Below are 20,105 nucleotides of genomic sequence, written 5' to 3'. Positions count from 1 at the left end.
TAATCACTGGCTGCACAGTTTTACCTGAGACTTGGCTATAAATTTTTGTTTAACTTCATTTATAAATAGCAGTAACAGCAACAAAAAAGAAGTAGCAGTAACAACATTGCTACTTGACATGTAATGTGTCATATAGCCTTGACAAAATGTGCTGGAGTGTCTTCTGTGGTTTTGTTTTTCTTTCTCCTTTATTTGAATATACATTCCCTTTCATATTAATGTTTGTTTTTCTTTGTTATATTTAGTGTTAATTGCACATGTATACAAATTTTCAGAGCTCTCTTGGCAGAGATAGTAAATTGTAATGATTTTCAATTAGCAGATTGACTACTTTCTCTTATTTTATGCTGGCTTACTCTTTCAGTATTTGATAAAGACCATATTTGTTAATTTTCCTTTTTCTCCTAAATTTGAGACTTAGATATTTGTAAACATAGGATTCATGTTTTTGCTTTAGGTTTTAAAATAAGTGTTGAATTTCAGAAGTGCAAGATAAATTATTTTGGAATGAAAAACATATAGCATGATCATTTATTCATTGAGTGAATGTCGAGCGTCTGATATACTAGTCAGTTTTATAGAAGTTGATGTAAAACAGTACTTTAGGTTCATTTTAAAATTTTGAGTGGTAGGTTTGGTATTAAGTTATCAAATTTTTGGAAGTAAACAAAAAAATTATTCTGTTCTTGTTACTGCCTAGTTAATCTTTAGGTAGCTCTTTATGATGGAGAGAGAATGGGTTTTGAAATCAGCAGACTTAGGTTCTAGTTATGGTTATGCCAATTCTGTAGCAAAACTTTCAATGTCGTTTGATTTTCCTAGGCTTCAGTTCCTCATGAAAACAAGAAGGTTGGATCATTTGTGCTCTGGGGACCTCCATTCAATAGTGGGGAGATCTAGAACAGAGAGAAATATAGTCATATTCATAAAGTCAGATCAGTTACATTCATGGCTACTCTTCCTTAGCCGCCTTTGCTGTCTCCTTTTTCCCACCTGTAATTATTGCTGAGCCTCAGGGTTCAGTTCTTTGATCCTTTCCCTTCTCTGTTCTGTTTATTCCCTAGGTGAGCTAATTCAGGGTAATGGCTTCAGACTCAAATGTTTAAATGCCTGCACTTGGTTGTAAAATAGGTCAAACTTATATCAGAAACAGACCTCTTGATTTTGGTCATGAAAACAACTCTTTCCCAAGTGTTCTCCACCTTTGTAAATGACTTCACCATTCACATAGTGTTTAGGCTCCAAACCAAGACATGCCCTTGATTCTTCTCTTTTCTTCACATCACGCATTCAATCCATCAGCAGTTCTTGCCATTTCAACCTTTAAATACATTAAGAACCTGACCATTTCCTACTTCCTCTACTTCAGTCGTCTTAGTCATAACCACCGTCATCTCTGACCTGGTGTACCGTAGTAGCTTCTTAACTGATATCCTTGTTTCTTTTCTTGCCCCTTAATAGTTCATTTTCCACACAGCAGCCAGAGCAGTTCTCTAAAAATAAGTCATATCATGTTGATTTCTTACTCAGAATCATCCGATAGCCTCCTACAAAACTCTTTCCCATGGCTTACAAGTTCTTCTCTGACTTCATTCAGGACTTCTTTTCCTTCTCCCTCATTCTCCTTGAGCTATACAAATCTTTGTTTTTCCAAATACCCTACGGCCATGGCAAATTTGAAGACATTTTTTATTTTCTCTTACTGAGTGTTCTTCCTTCAGATATGTATTTGTTATTCATGTGTCTATATCATTAACACCAGAAATGCTTTCGAAAATGTATATTTTAAAATATAACAGCTCATAAAAACCTGGTGTAGTTATGGGTGTATACGTCTATCTTTAGAACCCAAAGATTTAAAAAAAGTCCAAAAACAGGATTTTGAGGCCTGCTGAGTTACAGAAAATGCTATTTGTGGAAAAGGTTGATGTAAATCTTTTATGAATGAATTCTAAGTATTTCCATTCATTATTAGGAAAAAGTCCTGGGTGGAATTTTGCATTGTCCTTGAAAGTTATTTCAGATGTTCATATGTCCCCAAAGAGCTGTACAGTATTGCCACTTAGCCTTAACCCAGGGTTATATGAAAAAGACTTTCTGCTTTATTATTAATAACTGATTTTTAAAAATAGGATATGCATGGGCAAATGTTACAAAATATTCTATAAATATGTGAAATGCAATTGGGGAAATATTCAACAATAATAATTATATGTATTATTGAAGGAAAAATTCAGCTTTCTAGTATTAGTTGGCAGTTACTTTTACTGGCATATAGAATTTTTAGACATTGTTGGCTATCTTTTTTTTTTTTAAATTTATTTATGGCTGTGTTGGGTCTTCGTTTCTGCACGCAGGCTTTCTCTAGTTGTGGCGAGCGCAGGCCTCTCACTGTCGCGGCCTCTCTTGTTGCAGAGCACAAGCTCCAGACGTGCAGGCTCAGTAGTTGTGGCTCACGGGCCTAGTTGCTCTGCAGCATGTGGGATCTTCCCAGACCAGGGCTCGAACCCGTATCCCCTGCATCGGCAGGCAGATTCTCAACCACTGCGCCACCAGGGAAGCCCTGTTGGCTATCTTAAAGTAAAATTGATTTCTGTTTCTATAAAAATAGGTGACACCTGTAAAATGCTTAATGGCCTACAAATGTTTATGCACATCACTTCATTTAATGCTTCAAACAACCCTGTGTGAGGTAGGCAGTATTTTCCCTGCTTTACAGATGAGGAAGTGGAGACTTGGTCACAGGACTTGCCCTGAATCACATAACCAGTAAACTGTAGTTTGAATTCAGACTCGGTTCTTCTGATCTCGAAACCTGAACCCCTTCCACAACATAATGCTGGTGATCTAAAGTTTAACAAGCCAGATGACAACTGGTCCAAGTCACAGTGGCATCTGCCTCTTAAGCGTTTGTGAAGGACACACACTGTGTTCCTGTTAACTGGAGTGATTGATTGACTAGAGCTAAGTGTCCTATGATGCTGAGCAGTCAGTATCTCAGGAACCTGATTGCGGTGGTGTCTGCTTAATATGGTTGTCAGATTTTCATTGTTTCCTGGGGAAGTAATATGAATTGTTAATGGCAGGAAATTCTAACATATTTCAGTCCTAGGTTTGTGTAAAAAGCTTCCGTGAGCACTTTGATTATTAACTTTGTAGGTGTGAATGCAGAGCAATTTCAGCACATTGACATTCTTTTCAGCCTAATGAGAATAGGCATTCTTTGGCTTATATCCAATAGAAAAACTGCCTTTCAAAGGATAGACTTCTGAAAACATCACGATCCATGGATTACAATTTCCAAAAAAAAAAAAAAATTAACATTAATGTAAGAAAACTCATCAGTCTAGAAGTTATTAGAAATCGTGTTTTGTACCAGCCAATGAGAATTTTATTGCAAATGTTTTTTTTTAAAGATTGGCATTTTTATTTTATTTTATTTTATTTTATTTATTTATTTATTTGGCTCCGTTGGGTCTTCTTTGCTGTGTGCGGGCTTTCTCTAGTTGCGGGGAACGGGGCCTACTACTCTTCATTGTGGTGCGCGGGCTTCTCATTGCGGCAGCTTCTCTTGTTGTGGAGCACGGGCTCTAGAGCAAAGGCTCAGTAGTTGTGGCATGTGGGCTCTAGAGCGCTGGCTCGGTAGTTAATAGTACACAGGCCTAGTTGCTCTGCGGCATGTGGGATCTTCCCGGACCAGGGATCGAACCCGTGTCCCTTGCATTGGCAGGTGGATTCTTAACCACTGCGCCACCAAGGAAGTCCCACAAATGATTCTTTCAAGCTCTTTTCAACAATCATTTTCTTAAGAAATAATAGTATAGGTAGCAAAAACAAGGGTCTTTTTTCCTCTTAAATAGGAAAATAGAAAATATTTCATCATTTTGGAAACTCATGTAAAGCTCAATTTAAAAAAAACCTCTTTTTGAAAGAAAAGAGTTGATTATATTGTAGTAGGTAGATAATTTATGAAAAATATAGTTGAATGCCACCTTGTAAAAGGTACTCTTGTAAGTGCTATAAAAGATATTTAAAAATGTAAGAAGAACCCATGACCTCCAGCAGCTCATTTGACAGATGATGAGATAATACACACACACACACACACACACACACACACACACACACACACAAACATTTGTGTTGAAAATTTAGATGACAGTATAAGAAATTATGTGATAAGTACCAAATGGTAGATATGGACAAGATGTTCTGGAGATATTTCCCAGTAATTATCAGAGTTGTTTTCCTGCGCAAGGTACTTAGACAAGCAGTGTAGAGTTAGAAGAATATTCTTGGCAAAAAGGCTGTGAGCAGTATGGAGATTCCTTAAAAAACTAAAAATAGAACTACTATACGACCCAGCAGTCCCACTACTGGGCATATACCCTGAGAAAACCATAATTCAAAAAGAGTCATGCACCACAATGTTCATTGGAGCTCTATTTACAATAGCCAGGAAATGGAAGCAACCTAAGTGTCCATCAACAGATGAATGGATAAAGAAGATGTGGCACATATATACAATGGAATATTACTCAGCCATAAAAAGAAACGGAATTGAGTTATTTGTAGAGAGGTGGATGGACCTAGAGTCTGTCATGCGAGAAAAACAAATACCGTATGCTAACACATATATATGGAATCTAAAAAAAAAAGGCCATGAAGAACCTAGGGGCAAGATGGGAATAAAGACACAGACCTACTAGAGAATGGACTTGAGGACACGGGGAGGGGGAAGGGTAAGCTGGCTGGGACAAAGTGAGAGAGTGGCATGGACATATATACACTACCAAATGTAAAAGATAGCTAGTGGGAAGCAGCCACATAGCACAGGGAGATCAGCTCGGTGTTTTGTGACCACCTAGAGGGGTGGGATAGGGAGAGTGAGAGGGAGGGAGAAGCGAGAGGGAAGAGATATGGGGATATTTGTATATGTATAACTGATTCACTTTGTTATAAAGCAAAAACTAACACACCATTGTAAAGCAATTATACTCCAATAAAGATGTTAAAAAAAAAAAAAAGGCTGTGAGCAAGTGCCTATCAATGGCAAAAAATCAAAAACTTTTTTCCCAACGTAGAAATGAAAGATTGGGCTGCAAATAAAGGTGGAGGGACCTTGAAGGAGAGGATAATTTAACATTCAGAATACTTAACTTCTTTACATTTAAATTGCTATGTAAACAAAACATGCCTAAAATTTGGTTTTGAGTATGTACTTTTGCACATAAATGTGATGATACATTTTTGTTTCTGCTTTGGCTCATTTTCATATTGAAGTCTATTTATTCTGTGAGTTATAGCATCAAGAAAGAATAAAGTATTTTTGAAAATACCCCAAAACAGGAAACTTTTGAACCTGTCCCAGAGGATATTTTTTCTTCATTTTCAATGAATTAACTAGCAGAATCTCTATTGATATTAATTAATTCTTTTGTTTTAAATGGGAAGTTTGATCTCTAAGTTAAATGTGGAAAAGTACCAACTCAGCTAGTTTCTTCTGGTCTACATTGCAGTCTTAACACCTGCCTTTTAATGAAAATAGCAAGTTCTCCTAGGAAAGGATGGAAACTATTAGCAGAACCTCAGAGAAACAGCTTTTTCCCCTCTAAGGCAGATGAGAATCTGCACATGGAGCTGAAATTTTCTGAGCACAGAATTTCATAACACATATTTCTGCTCTTCCTTTTTGCAATATACCAGAGTAAACTTTTTTTCCCTATTCGTTTATTCTGAAATGGCTTGCCTTTTCCTAGGTAGTGTGTGAGGTTAGATAATGTAAATGGAGTATGTGAGTGCAACTGTGTATGTGTTCCAAGATGATGGGGAACCTTACCTTCTGCAACTTTGGGGTTGAACCATTACCTCCATCCCCACCGTGGTTTCTTTTTTTTTTTTTTTAATTGGGGTATAGTTGTTTTACAATGTTGTGTTAGTTTCTGCTGTACAGTGAAGTAGAGTTCCCTGTGCTATACAGCATGTTCTCAATGGTTATCTATTTTATACATATTAATATATATATGTCAATCCTGATACTGTGTCTTCATTTGGCTTTTTAAAAAAGTTACTCTTCCTTTCAGTCTTGCTAGCCTGACAGTGGATGTCCACAGTCTTTTAACTGGTATTTGGTACACAAACTGTACTTGTCTCCATAAACTCACTTGGTTTCATTTCTATACTTGTTTTTAAAGTCTGACATTTAGTTACTTGAGAGTTTCTAAAGCAGCTTTTGAAGGAGGCTCCAGTAGCAAACAATTAAGACCATAATGAACTTTTCAATAATCCTGCTCTGTTAAGGGCAAAACAGGAAAAGGTTAGGACTTCTAGGTACCTGAAGCAAACATGTATTAAAAGGAAGGAGAAAAAAGCCTTTAAATCTCAAATGACTGTAGATAGATAATAATAATGATGAGGCATCTGTGTAGAATGTTAACACTTGAAGAATCTTGATGAAGATATATGGAATTTCTGTGTACTAATCTTGCCACTTTTCAGTAGTTTGACATTTTTTCAAAATAAAAAGTTACTAGTATATTTTACCACAATAAAAAAAAAGATTTTAAAAAGGTTACCAAAAACAATCTCGAAGGATCAGCAATTTTATCCAGATTATTGATGAAAATACCTTTGGTATTAATGTCCCCCATTTTTCTGTTCTACCTCCCCTGATGTCCAACATTAATTGTACTTTAATAAAGACGGAATTAAACAAGTTAATGACCTGTGCCAGCATGTTCAGTAAGGAAAGATCTTCCCACGAAGCATCATGGCAGCTTTGTTCATTTGCAGCTCCCTTCATCACGTTTAAGTTATCCAGTTTATTTCTTTCAACTTTGAAGTTTCTTTTCCATCAAAAGATCAAATTTGGGGGCTTCCCTGGTGGCGCAGTGGTTGGGAGTCCGCCTGCCGATGCAGGGGACACGGGTTCGTGCCCCGGTCCGGGAGCATCCCGCGTGCCGCGGAGCGGCTGGGCCCGTGAGCCATGGCCGCTGAGCCTGCGCGTCTGGAGCCTGTGCTCCGCAACGGGAGAGGCCACAGCAGTGAGAGGCCCACGTACCGCAAAAAATAAAAATAAAAAAAATAAAAAAAAATAAAAAAAAAGATCAAATTTGGGTTAATTACCCCAAACACACAATCTTTTGGTGAATCTTTTTTCCACTTTTCAAAACTATTGAGTTGTGACCCCAGTTAATTGTGTGGTTGCATTCTCGTACTGTGTTTAATGCTCATATCGTAGGAGAAGTTACCCCAAAAGAAGAGATATTAGCAATAAGAAAGGTTGCTGACACCTGACACAGAGCCTGGCATGTAATAAGTGGCCCATGCCTATTACTTGGACCACTGATGAATGAATCAATGGCTAAGATTAATTGCTTACCGCCTACTATGCCCTTAAACTGAGGACTTATTGTGTTATTACTCCTGAATCCTCACAACAGCTTCATGTGAACTGTATACCTCAGCACATGTCTACTGTCAGCGCTCCCTGGCTCTCCTTTGTCAGTCCCCTAAGAGAAAGGTACCCACCAAGTGGATCATGATAAACCAGTTGCTGCTTTGGGGTTCTGCTGCCTGGGTAGTTTTGTACTTTGTGGAGAATGTGTTGTATACACAGTGTACCCAAACATTTGTTTAATGAAATGATAGAAGCGATCATCAATATATATAATCAAAAGTAGATATTCAAACAGTAGTTTCTGTTTGACTTTGAGATATGTTATTATAAATTTCTCGATGCAAACTGACTTTCTTGTTTTCTCATAACAGTTGATTGGTATTCTTTGGAGAGACATGACTTACATGCTTTTGCCTTTGGATTCTAGAAGAGCCTTAGAAGTATCCTTTTAGATATTACACACACACACAATTTGATATTTTGTGTTATATACTTTATATACTAATTTACCTCATATCTTTATATATGTGATATATGGCATTGACAGTTTAGAAATACAGTATATTGTATTATATTTTATTTGTCTCATACTGCTTTTCTGTAGAATGTCAGTCATGAGGGCAGCACTTTATCTGGTTCATCACTCTGTCTTTGCATCTAGAAGTATGCCTGGCATGGAGTAGGCACTCAGTAAATGTAATTAAAAAGCAAATGCTTTGTACAGCATGGTGACTATAGTTAACAGCAACAACAATAACAAGGCAAATGCTTTTCAGTAAGAGGTTTACTGCTAATTTTATTCATAGGTTAGTGAGTGCTCTAGTTTAATTTAAACAGTCCTATTCCTTTTCAGTGATTGTCAAACTAGACCTTATATTTGCTTTCTTTCTTTTTTTTTCCCTTTTTTTTTTTTTTAAGGAAGAATCCCCAGCACAAGATAGAATATAGACATAGTACATTTCCAGGTAAGTAATTTTCCTTCAGGAAACTCCAAATGAAACCTTCAAATGGATTCTCCTGTTAAACCAGATACAGTTTCCAGTTATTGTGGATTTTTTAAATCTCTGCTTCTGTGAATTTGTTGAATTGCTGATTTTAATAATTTTCTTAGATTTAATAACCGATGAGTTTTTATATAGCAGATGTTTTCTACAATCATTGTCCAACAGTATATATTTGCCTTGGTATCTGTTATGATTCTTTTGTTTGCAGGTACCTTAAAACAAAATCTCAAACTGGCCTGAATGATAAAGAGATCATATTGGCTTCTATAACTGAAAAGTCCAGAAGCAAGGCTAGATTGGACAAGATTTGTTGCTTTGGCTCATTAATAATGTCAATAATTCACCAACATCCAATTTCCTTCCATCATCCTGTCTTTAGAGGGGTGATTTTTATTCTAAGACTGGCTCCTCTCCCCACCAAGGAACTATATGCATCCTTATTCAACTGGCTAAACTCCATTTAACATGGTAAACTCCCCATGTTTATATGTAAGGAGAGAGAGAGAACAACTTTGACTCTTGCTATTCCTAGGAAAAATCATAAAATTAACTTTTTTTAAACTGGCTTAGGTTACATTCTTATTCTTGAATTAATCACTGTGACCACTGATTAGTTTGTTTCACCCTTGGAACCAAGGCAGAGTCCCTTTCTTCAGAGTCCCTTTCTTCAGAACCACAGAGATCCCCAGTAGAAGCTAGTTTTGGGGAAGAAGGGGAGATAGACACCAGAGATGCAACTATCGAATGACCGTCATTCCTGTTTACATCAGTCTGTTTTACCTTCTGTTTCCCCTGCTTCTGAACTCTAATATTTTTTCCCGTTAACAAATTCTGGCTTCTTCATATCATTTATATAATGCAGAGGCCAATTCAGCATCCAGTATTTCTGCCCACAGAGTGAGAGAATAAAATGTACTATCCAGGCTATGCCCACTTGCCTTTGTATATGTATAAACACAGCCAACTTGTAACCAAGTGATAAAAATAATTAATTTCACCACAAGGGAATTCTATTTGCTATTTCTTATTGAAACACACTTCAGTGCTTTAATACTGCCGATACAGATTTAATCACTTTATCTGAGCTAATGTGGTATGGAGTTTATATGTTATCCTTTTCTTTATTGGGGCTGTATCTCAAACTATAGCTTTTATGGTTGTTAAATTAACTTTTCTTTGAACAATAATGTAATAATATTTGATTAAAACTCTATTTTACTGACAGATTTCAGCACTGCCCCATGAAAGAGCATTTGACACATTTGTATATCTTTACAGAACTAGGAACCATTTTCCTAAAACCGACAATATGCATCATATGGCATAGTTAAAAGTATCTGAATTTTCTTTGAAAAATCTCTTTGAATTATCATTGAAGTGTCTTCTGAATGAAGAACGTATTTTTAGAACAATTAACTTTTCTTAAAAAAAACTGTTTATTTTGTTGGAAAGACAGTTGTGGTTTTTTTTTTAAGTATGATATTTTAATGTAACAGTTTAGCCTTATATATTTAATGTACTTTCAAGAGTTGTTATGTGGCAATATAGTCAGAATATCTCTTCCTACTCTAAAAACCTATAAATTAAGGTGTCTGGAGTATTTAAAATATTAAATGTTGAGGTCTCATATTTCTTAATTTAGAGATATCTAAAATAAAATGCTAACATACTTGTTTTTCTTATTTCCCAAATCTTTAAAGTTTAACATTACCCAAGATCTTAATCTGATTTATGTAACACTCATTCACTCATTTATTCATTTATTATGTGTCTTCCAAGTGAGCAGAGTTACAGAGATACATGAGAACCAGCTCTGGCTCTACATGCTTGGGGTGAAATGCTCTAAAATCTTGGAGGAAAGGGGTGGAGCACTTTTTGCCAGGGTTTATCAGAGTGGACTTGATAAGGGAATTTTAAGTTGGTCTTTATGATGGTAGGATTTCAATTATCTTTGTTTCTTAGCTTTGCGTGGGTGGGTATAGGACATCCCAGACAAAGTGAATAATAGGTGAGTCAAGGACATTGAGTAGGAAATGGAAAGTTGTGTTTGGAGTTAGAAGGTAGATCAGTTTAACTGACAGGGAGAGTCTCTATAGTTACTGTGAATGATACTAAAGGGGTGTATTGAAGTCAGATTATAGAAGCTCTTGAAAGCTAGACCAAAGAGGTATTGTGCACTGACAAACAATGGTGAGCCAGTATTTTACCCCTGATGATGAGCAGTCTGAATTAGAGTAGGGGAAGCCTTCTGGAGATTAGTTAGGTAGTTGAATAAAGGACCAGAACTAGGCTACCATGAGAGTAGGAAGATAGGATTGGATACAAGTGCGATTTTGTACTAAGAGTCAATAGGATTTGCCAACTGATTGGTTGTGGTGTGGGGGGTGGGATGAGGTAAAGGAAATAGGAATGACTGAAAATTAAAGTACAGATTATCAGGAGGCTGGAGATGATAATAGAGATCAGGAGGAAGAACTAGGTAGTTTGTGGGTTGTTGTTTTTTTAACACATGTTAAATTTGAGGTGGGGGTATCATAAATACATAATAAAACAGTAAAAGTTAATATAGACCCATATACTATATACCAAATACTATAGAATTTTATAATACAGAATAACTACATGAAATCCTTATTTAATTTCTGATTTGTAGCACTCCTAAAACACTTCAGTTTGTAAAGTTCTTCCACACATGTAACAGTTTATGCAGTGTATTCCAATTTTTGTAGGTTTGACTGCTATCATCTGTTAAGCTTCTTGTATATCTAATTGGTTTAAAATTTCACTAACTTTCCACACTTTTTCATAGTGCTGCAGTTTTAGCACAACATATTGAATACAAGAGTGATCAATGCCAGGAAAATTTTATTTTAAACTTTCTTAGCTACCTTGCTTGTTGACAGCATTTGAAAGAAATTGTCGTCAGCATTTTATTACCTGATTATTGGAGTCATTCTTTCTGGCTCTGATTATTATGTGATAGTCATGATTCTAGGTGATCAGTACCATTCATGACTCAAAATTTAGAATGTCCTACTGATAGCTATTTTCCTATTTCTCTAGTTCTGCAGTTGTATGCACACATGTGCTTATGTAGACTTTTTTGTTTTCAGAAGTAGAAATTAAAAGATCTAGAAAGAAAGCTATTAAGGAAGGTTGGTGAAACTTAAATGAGATTCTGTAAACTGCTGCTTACTGTGAGGAAACCTGAGAGATTTTGGAACATATAAAAGGCCAATGCAATGGTGTTTTAAAAAAGAAATAAACTTAATGTATAATAAAGTGGAACAGACCTGCACAAACTGCTTTCCCAAAGTTAAAAATATGAATACCCAACTAGTAGCTTGGTCTTTAGTAGTAAAATGAGGCATTTAAAAATGTTTATTCTTATAGTATGTAGTAAGCTTTCATCTTTAGAGATGCTGGGCTAAAGTATTTTTTCACTTAAATGAAAATTAATATCCTAACTAATCCTAAGATATACTGGAAAAGAAAGGAAAATAAAACCTGAAGAATTATTGATGTTAAGCTGTAATGAGACATCTGTCTTATTATTGCCTATTACCAGAAAACTATTTGGAGAAAATCAGCAATTTGGAAAGATTTTTTTCTCCATGTAAAAATCTTCCAGCATGTATGTGACACAGTATACTCTTCAGTAGCTCTGCAGACTTGGTTCTTGGGATAAGACTTTGATGGTGAAATTTTAAATTGTACAGGAAATATTGGATACAAACTTCAGAGTTGTCATTCTGTTATTATAAATTCCTCTGCATAAATAGAAAAGTCAGAAATTACCATATCCTAATACCAAATAGTTAATAGCATGTTGTTTCAAATATGTTAAAGAGTTTGTTACTTTTTCTAGAGGTTGTTATTTTTCATTATTATGGTAGAACAGTGTTACCCATCAGTTTTTTTAAAAAAGTGACAGCTTATTTCTCTTGTGCTGCTTTCAAGTAGTCAAGCTGTCAGCCTGTCTCTGCATTTCATATTCCTGTAGAGAAAATGAAAATTCCTGTTTTGTCCTTAAAATTAGATCTTTGGAGTTGGAAAGGATCTTTGAGGTCATTTGAGGTCAAAGGATCTTTGAGACAGAAGAATTCTAGAATTGTAATTCTACTATTATAATGTTATTTAGAAATCTGTAAAGTCTAATGGCTATTACCATAGTAATCCTAGTCTTATTGAAGCATGAGCTAAATTTTCCAAAGTTGTAAGCTTCTGTTTCCTCATTTGGTCACAACCCTGGTGTGTCAATCAGATTGTGCTAGGTTTGCAGCAAAAACAAACGGTCCTCAAATTTTAGTGCCTTACAACGATAAATAGGTGTATTTCTCCTTCATGTTACATGCATGTAGCTGCATGTTGGCTGTGGCTCTGTCTCATGTGTGTTCTCATCCTAACTCCAGGCTGAAGGATCAACCTCTATCTGGGACACACTGTTCTCCTAGCAGAGGGGAAATGGCAATAGCAGAACCACAGAAAGGCCCTTAAAGCTTCTCCATGGAAGCTGTTACTTCCACTCACTTTTCTTTGGCCAAGTCTGATGTCAGTGGGAGTGGGTAAATAGAATCACATCACAGGGAGCGACAGTGAATAACTGGGACAAAAATACATTCTACCACAGTGGAAGGTAGGGTAGCATGAATATGATTATGATATTATTAAGGAACCATTATGAATCTCAGAGGACATTTTAGTCTTGGGAGCCTCATGGTAGGAAAAGTTAGAATTAAGCAAATGTTAAAAAAAAGTTAGAATTATAACAAATGAGAGCTTTAGCCCCCTTTCTAGAAATTTGTAGTAGTTAGCTTTGTATTAAGTAAAATTAATTCTTCTTGGCAGAAAAGGATATTTTACAGTTAGATGTTTCTAATCCCAGGTTGAGTTCCAATTGTTGTGTCATGTACTAAACTGTTTTTCAGTGAGAAACATTTCAGATGAAGATGACAGTGTTGGCCAACCCAGTGAGTACAACCTGCATGACAGCGTTACAGATGATGAGGGAGAAGAATATGAGCCAACAGATGAAGATTCCGACTGGGAACCAGGACAGGAAGACCTAGAAAAGGAAGATGTGGAAGGGCTTTTGAAAGAAGCGAAAAAGTTCATGAAAAGAAAAAAGTAACTCTTCTCTGCAGTAATATATGGCTCATATTTACCATTTCTTTGTGGAAAAATAATTCAGGAACCACGGAAGCACTTAAGTGATAATTGTTTTCCTTCTTTTTATAGTTATGACTTTACTATTTACTCTTCACACGTGAAACACTGAAATGTCAACCTTCAGTGTAGTGGATGGAATTTGTTTTGTTGCTTTGCTTTTTCTATCCTATTTAAAACATCTGGAAATAATAAGCAGACAGAGTTAAAAAGAAATAATTTGATATTTTTCATGTACTTCGTGTGTTTATAATAAAACTAAAAGCCATAGGTTGCACAAAACATTGGTCTCTTTTCTTTTTCCCAAAGATTCTGTCTTTATATAGAATACTTACGCCAGTATAACCAGGCAGATTGCATAATTAGTGGGAAAGCATGCTTCTTTCATTCCTGTTAAAGTGATTCTTCAAGCAGAACCAGGCTTTAAAAAATAACAGCCATCATCTAATGGCTGTTATTTTTTCTAGAACCCTAGATGTGAGCTTTGCAATTTCATTTACCACTTTTATTCTTTGAAACAGGGAAATCAGTACCAAATGGATACTGCAAATAGATTCAACTAGACTGTAGAAGAGAAATGTCCACCATGTCAGGGATGTTATTTTGTGTCCCAACTCTGTAATTTACTGTATGTCTGAGTTTAAAAGTATTTAGGAAAACTCAAAGAATTTGACCATTTCTTTTACAAACTGAAGTCCTGCCTGATTATTTTAGCTCTCAATGTGCTGTCCTTATATTAAGAATAAAGACAGTATTTTTAACCATAATTTTCTCAAACGATATTAGTTCTTTTATCCTCAGATGAAAGTAGCAAGTTGTCTGCCAGCATTCAAGATGCTGGCCTTTTATTTCAAGAAGAAACTCCTTCTTCTCCAATTTTATGTAGTGTATCTTTTTTTAAAAAATTATTTTGGCTGCGTTAGATGTGGCGAGCGGGGGCTACTCTGTTGCGGTGCACAGGCTTCTTATTGAGGTGGCTTCTCTTGTTGCAGAGCACAGGCTCTAGGTGTGCAGGCTTCAGTAGTTGTGGCATGCGGGCTCTAGAGAGCAGGCTCAGTAGTTGTGGCGCACGGGCCCAGTTGCTCCGTGGCATGTGGGAACTTCCCGGACCAGGGATCAAACCCACGTCCCCCACACTGGCAGAAGGATTCCCAACCATTGTGCCACCAGGGAATTCCCTGTATCTCTGTTGTTAAACTACTTTAGGCTCTGTAATACTCTTCATTTTAGATGACTTAGAATCTTTGAAATATAGTTTAGAATCTTTAATTTGGGTATGTACACAACGCAGTAGATACAGTATTGAAATCATAAACCAAAAGTTTTCTTGTTAAACACTAATATTTTCTATTCCAAAAGAACCTAAAAATGTATATCTAGAAAGAGCAAGACAGATTTATAATTGTTTTCTTAGTGTCTTTAAATTTGTTTTCAAGAAATTATATAATATTAAAATTTACTTAAATTACAGCAAGGAAAAGGTAAGTATTTCTCTATTGTCTATTATTCTGATTTTGTCTCTGTTGTTATTTAGGAACTAATGTTCTTTCCTAATGTCCCTTTAGTCTTGGGGGCTTGAAAAACCTGTGAAAAAAATTCTTTGAACTTATTCTCATTTTGCACTAACTTAATCCTTAAAGTGTTTCTTGATCCACTTACAGATCTATCCCAAAGGAATTAAAAACGTGTCCACGTAAAAACTTGTACACAATGTCCATAGACGCATTATTCGTAATAGTCAAAAAGTGGAGACACCTAAATATCCATTAGCTGATGAATGGATAAACAAAATGTGGTCTTCCTCGACAACCAAATATTTTTTGGCCATAAAAAAGAACTGAAGGATTGAAACATGCTACAGCATGGATAAACCTTGGAAACCTTATGGTAAGTGAAAGGAGACAGACACAAAGGGCCACAGATTGTATAAACTCTTTTCTATGAAATATCCAAAATAGGCAAATCCACAGAGACAGAAAGTAGATGAGTGGTTGCAGGGTCTAGAGGAGGGAGGGGGCTAGGGCGTGACTCCTAATGCGTAGAAGACTTTCTTTATGAATTGATAAAAATGTCCTAAAATTAGTGGTGATGATGCAAAATTCTGTAAATTTACTAAAACCCACTGAATTATACACTTTCTAAGGGGGAATTTTATGGCATATGAATTATATATCTCAATAAGGGTATTATAAAAAAAGAATGCAAAAGATGACACTCGTCTTTTAGAAAGAAAAAAAAGCATTCAATATCAGAATATATTCTTCCTGGAAGTAGAGTAATATGATAACTCATGGTAGCCTTTTTTTAAGGATAGTTTGATGTGCCTTTCATAATCATCCTGAAGACACTTTTGAGTATAACAAATGTATAAATATGTAACTCAATTGACTAAAGTGTAAGAAAAATTTGCCACTTGTAATTGGACTATATTTAAGTCTGTGATTCTCAAAATAGAGGGAAAACTGATGACATTTGTGGGCTCAAAAGCAATATTAACAAAAACTTGATTCTTTAATTAATTGCTGTCCTGAACGTGGAAAAGAGCCATCTCTCCCTATCGTGGTGTTCATGGAATTTAAACTATATCCCAGCCTCCTCCTTCAAGCTAAAAATGATCACATACACATTTCTCACCTACATGTTTAATTCTAAAAGCAGATATTTTTTGTTGGCTTCTTGAAGGGAGGTGGGTTTTCTGGGACCTTGGGAAGCTGGAGAGATGAAGATTTTTCAGTGACACATGGGCGCTGATTCTGCTTTTCTCCCAGGTTGAGGATGGCTTTGTTGATACTGTTGGTTTCTAGAACTAGACGATCCTAGTGGTTGTAAACATTCATTGTAATGAAAGCAAATAGATTGTGAGCATAATTTTTCCAGAATGGTGATATAAAGCTGACAATAACTGGATAGTGACTTTCTTCTGATTTATCTATGCAGAGTTCAGTGTCACCAACACACCCCATGGAGGCGGAAACCACACACCAACATGCTATATCCAACCCTGCTCTGTGTGACCACCTTGTTCCAATTAATTTCTCTTTCATGTGTGTGTATGTGTGTTTGGTTTCTTCCTGCCAATCTGCAAACCTAACTTATGAAGCTGCTTCTCTACAGTAGGTATTGAAAGAAAAATGATAAAGAGTAACTATTGCTGAGATTGTTACCGGCCATCTTGATATAATATACATAATAAACTTGATTATCATAAACAACCACAGTTGTACTCTGTTGTGCCCAAGACCCTGTCTTAGGTGCTGGTGATTCAAAGAAGAATAACACAGAGTTTCTGTTTTCAATATCCTTACAGTCTATTTGGGAAGATAGGATATTTACTCATTCAGTAACGGTGACTACCGAACACTGTGGAGAATACAAGGAAGAAAAGGACATGGGGTCTCCAGTCAGAGAGCTCACAAAGGCAGTGAGGCAAGTATGCAAATAGCATAATGGGTAGAAATGAAATAGTCCAAGAAAGGAATGCTGGAGTATAATTTAAATGTCCTGTCTTGCTGCATATTGAAATACAGTCTCATTCTTGAGGAAGAGCCCTTGTCTGATTTGAGTTACAATCTGAACTAGCAAATTTTTTTCATGGAACACAATTTTTATCTTCAATAGTGACTGGCAGACATACTGTGGTTATTCACGTTTGAGTATGTGGCAGACAGTTCCTCAAAAATGAACTTAGCCTATTTTTTCAAGGAAAGCAACCAACAGTATATGTTGTAATTGTAAAAATTGAGCTTTCAAAGAAAAAATTAGAATTTTAGAAAACTTGTGTATGTCGCTGTGAGCTTGATAGCTTCCCAGAACTTTTAAAACTCTTCTGATGATATTGATGGTGATATAATACAATGAAATGTGTCCACATTTAGGAGATCTACAAAACTGAGCAAGCCATTATTTTACAAATGACCAATGTATGTTATAAAATCAGGCATGGGTAAAAGATACATTCAAGGCATAAGATAGACCAATGAAACTTAGTATAACAGAGTCTGTAAAGTTCATTAATATGATTTCAGGTTACACATTGCACCTAACATCTCAGAAGCTGCTATCTGTCTATTTTGGGTGACATTTTGAAAATAATATTCACAATTATCTGAAAAGCCTATTAAAATACTTCCTTTTCTAAGTATATATCTGTATAAGGCCTAATTTTCTCTATATACTTTGAGCAAAACAACATACGAGAGCAAACATGAGAATCTGTCTTTTATTAAGATAGGCATTAAAGAGATTTACAAAATGAGAGATTACAAAAATGTGAAACAATGCCACTCATTTCACTAAATTAAAATATTATTTTCCATAAAATATATTATTTGTGTTTATGTATAATGGATTTATTATTTTTAAAAGCATTAGCAAATAAATATTTTAAATTTCTCAATTATAATTTCAAAACAGGTAAGTATAGATATGACCCTCATAAACAAAAGCTCTTTAGGGTCCTCAGTAATTTTTGTGAGTTAAAGGAGTCTTAAGCCTCAATGTTTTGAGAACCACTCAATTAGATCACTGTACCATTCAACTAGGCTAGTTATGGTGGGATAACCCCCAAATCACAGTGCCTGAACACAAGGAAAGTTTTCATAAGCCAAGATTTTTTGTGTTGGGTGACTCTCCAGGCCAGTGTCTTTCATGTGGCAACTCATCATTCCAGGCTTTCAGAACCTGTCATCTTGTAGTTGCACCACCGGAATATGAAAACTTACCAATCATGACTGCAAGGGGAACAAAGAAAGTGGAGGGTTGTACCCTGTTAATTAAATGCTTCATGCTGGAAGTGTCACTCATGCTCACAGCCCATTGGCCAGAAGTAGTCACATCGCCTTGCCCACTGAAAGGGCCCTGGAAAGTACAATTTGGGTGCCCAGAAAAGATGAGAACCAGATGGAGTGAACACTAGTAATGTCCACAATCACTGAAGGGGTGAGTGATAAATAGGGAGAAGAGAGTTGAAGACAAGATCTTGTGTGTCAGCATTTAAGGAGTAGGAAGATAAAGAAGACTTCAAAGGAATTGGAGAAGAGAGATGTCAGGAGCTTGCTGTGTTGCAGAAGCTAAAAGTTGAGGAACTATTAGAAAGTAGCGAACAATGTCAGTTGCTACAGAATGGATACAAGCCTAAGTACTGAGATTAGATTTGACTTCGTACTTCATGGAGATAATTGAATCCATTAGATGAGAACTTACAGACTCTCACCTGTATCTACCTATCTCCCAGCTATTCCCATATTCTCTGTTGTCTTTCCTGATATTACAGTTGAATTGTCTGTGGTCCTGTTTAAAGCCAATCCCCCATATTCAGTCACCTCTTTCATGCTCGTGGATATCACACTGGTAATTCCTCCCTTTTGCTCTCATCTCATCAGTCTTTGCCTATATACTGAAGCATTCCCATCACCATATAAAGAATATTTCTTCCATCCTGAAAACAAATAAAATCTTCCTCTGACTTCACTTTTCTCTACAGCTTTACTACTCCATTTCTCTTCTCCCCTTAACAGAAATATTCCCCAAGAGTGTTGTCTATACTTGTTGTCACTAATGCCTCTACTCCTTTGAAACTCAAGCTTTCCTTATCACCTCTCCATTGCAACTGCTTTGGTCAAGAGCATCAATGATCACTCTTTCTAAATCCTATGATCAGTTCTCAGCCCTCATTCCTCTTGAACTTTCTGCAACATTTGAGACAATAAGTCACTCCTACCTCCTTGAGACACTTCCTTGATTTGACTTCTAGGAAATTAGAGTATCTTGAGATTTTTCTGCCTTACTCCCAGTGTCCATTGCTGGGTATTTAGTTTTTCCATGAGCTCTTAATGCTGAGTACCCTGCAGCAGAGTCCTTGGTCTTCATTTTCCTATTTACATTCATTTGCTTGGTGATTTCATGCAATCTTCTGTTTTGTTTTGTTTTTTCTATGTATGGATAACTCCTAAATTTGTATCTCAAGACCTGACCTCTTCCCTAACTAAATTCCGGACTTACATACCCAATTGTCTACTCAACATCTCCGCTTGAATGTATGATAGACATCTCAGACTTTACGTGTTCAATACTGAATTCGAACTGCCCTCCTCGCTACCCCCCAAACCTTCCTCTCCTGATCAGACTAAACAACTTGATATTGTTCTTGACCTTCCATTTTCTCCCACACTCAGCAGAATCTTGATGGTTCTACTTTCAGAATATATCCAGAATCTGACTCTATCTCTGAACTTCCACTGCTATCAGCTTGGGCTCCCTGCTTCAATCTTTGGCCTCTACAGTTATATATAGCCTTAAATGTATATATTAGGAAAAAAGAATACAAATAAATGAACTAAGTTTTCTCAAGAAGCAAGATAAAAGCATCAAGATAAACCCGAGGAAAATAGGACAGAATTAGTAAAGTGAAAACTTGAAATAAAAGATTCGAAAAAGCAGTAGACTTGATCAATAGTACACAAAAATAGATTCTTTGAAATGATTGATAAAATAGACACGTGGCAAAAAAAGACATTAGAAACAAAAATGGTTAGAAC

At 36.1% G+C, this 20,105-nt stretch overlaps 1 protein-coding gene across 2 annotated transcripts in view; it reads left to right on the top strand.

Moving 5' to 3' along the window:
• The window catches only part of APLF (aprataxin and PNKP like factor), an 86,376-nt gene extending 68,561 nt beyond the window's left edge, over nucleotides 1–17,815 (top strand). The window contains exons 9-13 of one of the 2 annotated variants that reach the window (XM_060169483.1): nucleotides 8,318–8,364; nucleotides 13,332–13,530; nucleotides 15,231–15,456; nucleotides 16,507–16,682; nucleotides 16,877–17,815. In XM_060169483.1, coding sequence (XP_060025466.1) covers nucleotides 8,318–8,364; nucleotides 13,332–13,530; nucleotides 15,231–15,339 — 355 coding nt within the window. In that variant the 3' untranslated portion in view covers nucleotides 15,340–15,456; nucleotides 16,507–16,682; nucleotides 16,877–17,815. Of the gene's footprint in view, nucleotides 1–8,317; nucleotides 8,365–13,331; nucleotides 13,531–15,230; nucleotides 15,457–16,506; nucleotides 16,782–16,876 lie in introns of those variants that run through there. The other variant, XM_060169482.1, reaches the window with a different exon arrangement.
• The last annotated feature ends 2,290 nt before the right edge of the window (nucleotides 17,816–20,105 follow it).

This window comes from Lagenorhynchus albirostris, chromosome 13 (genome assembly GCF_949774975.1).
Source record: "Lagenorhynchus albirostris chromosome 13, mLagAlb1.1, whole genome shotgun sequence".
Classification (NCBI taxonomy): domain Eukaryota; kingdom Metazoa; phylum Chordata; class Mammalia; order Artiodactyla; family Delphinidae; genus Lagenorhynchus; species Lagenorhynchus albirostris.
The sequence above is the reverse complement of the archived record's forward strand: the minus strand, read 5'-3'. Positions and strand labels throughout refer to the sequence as shown.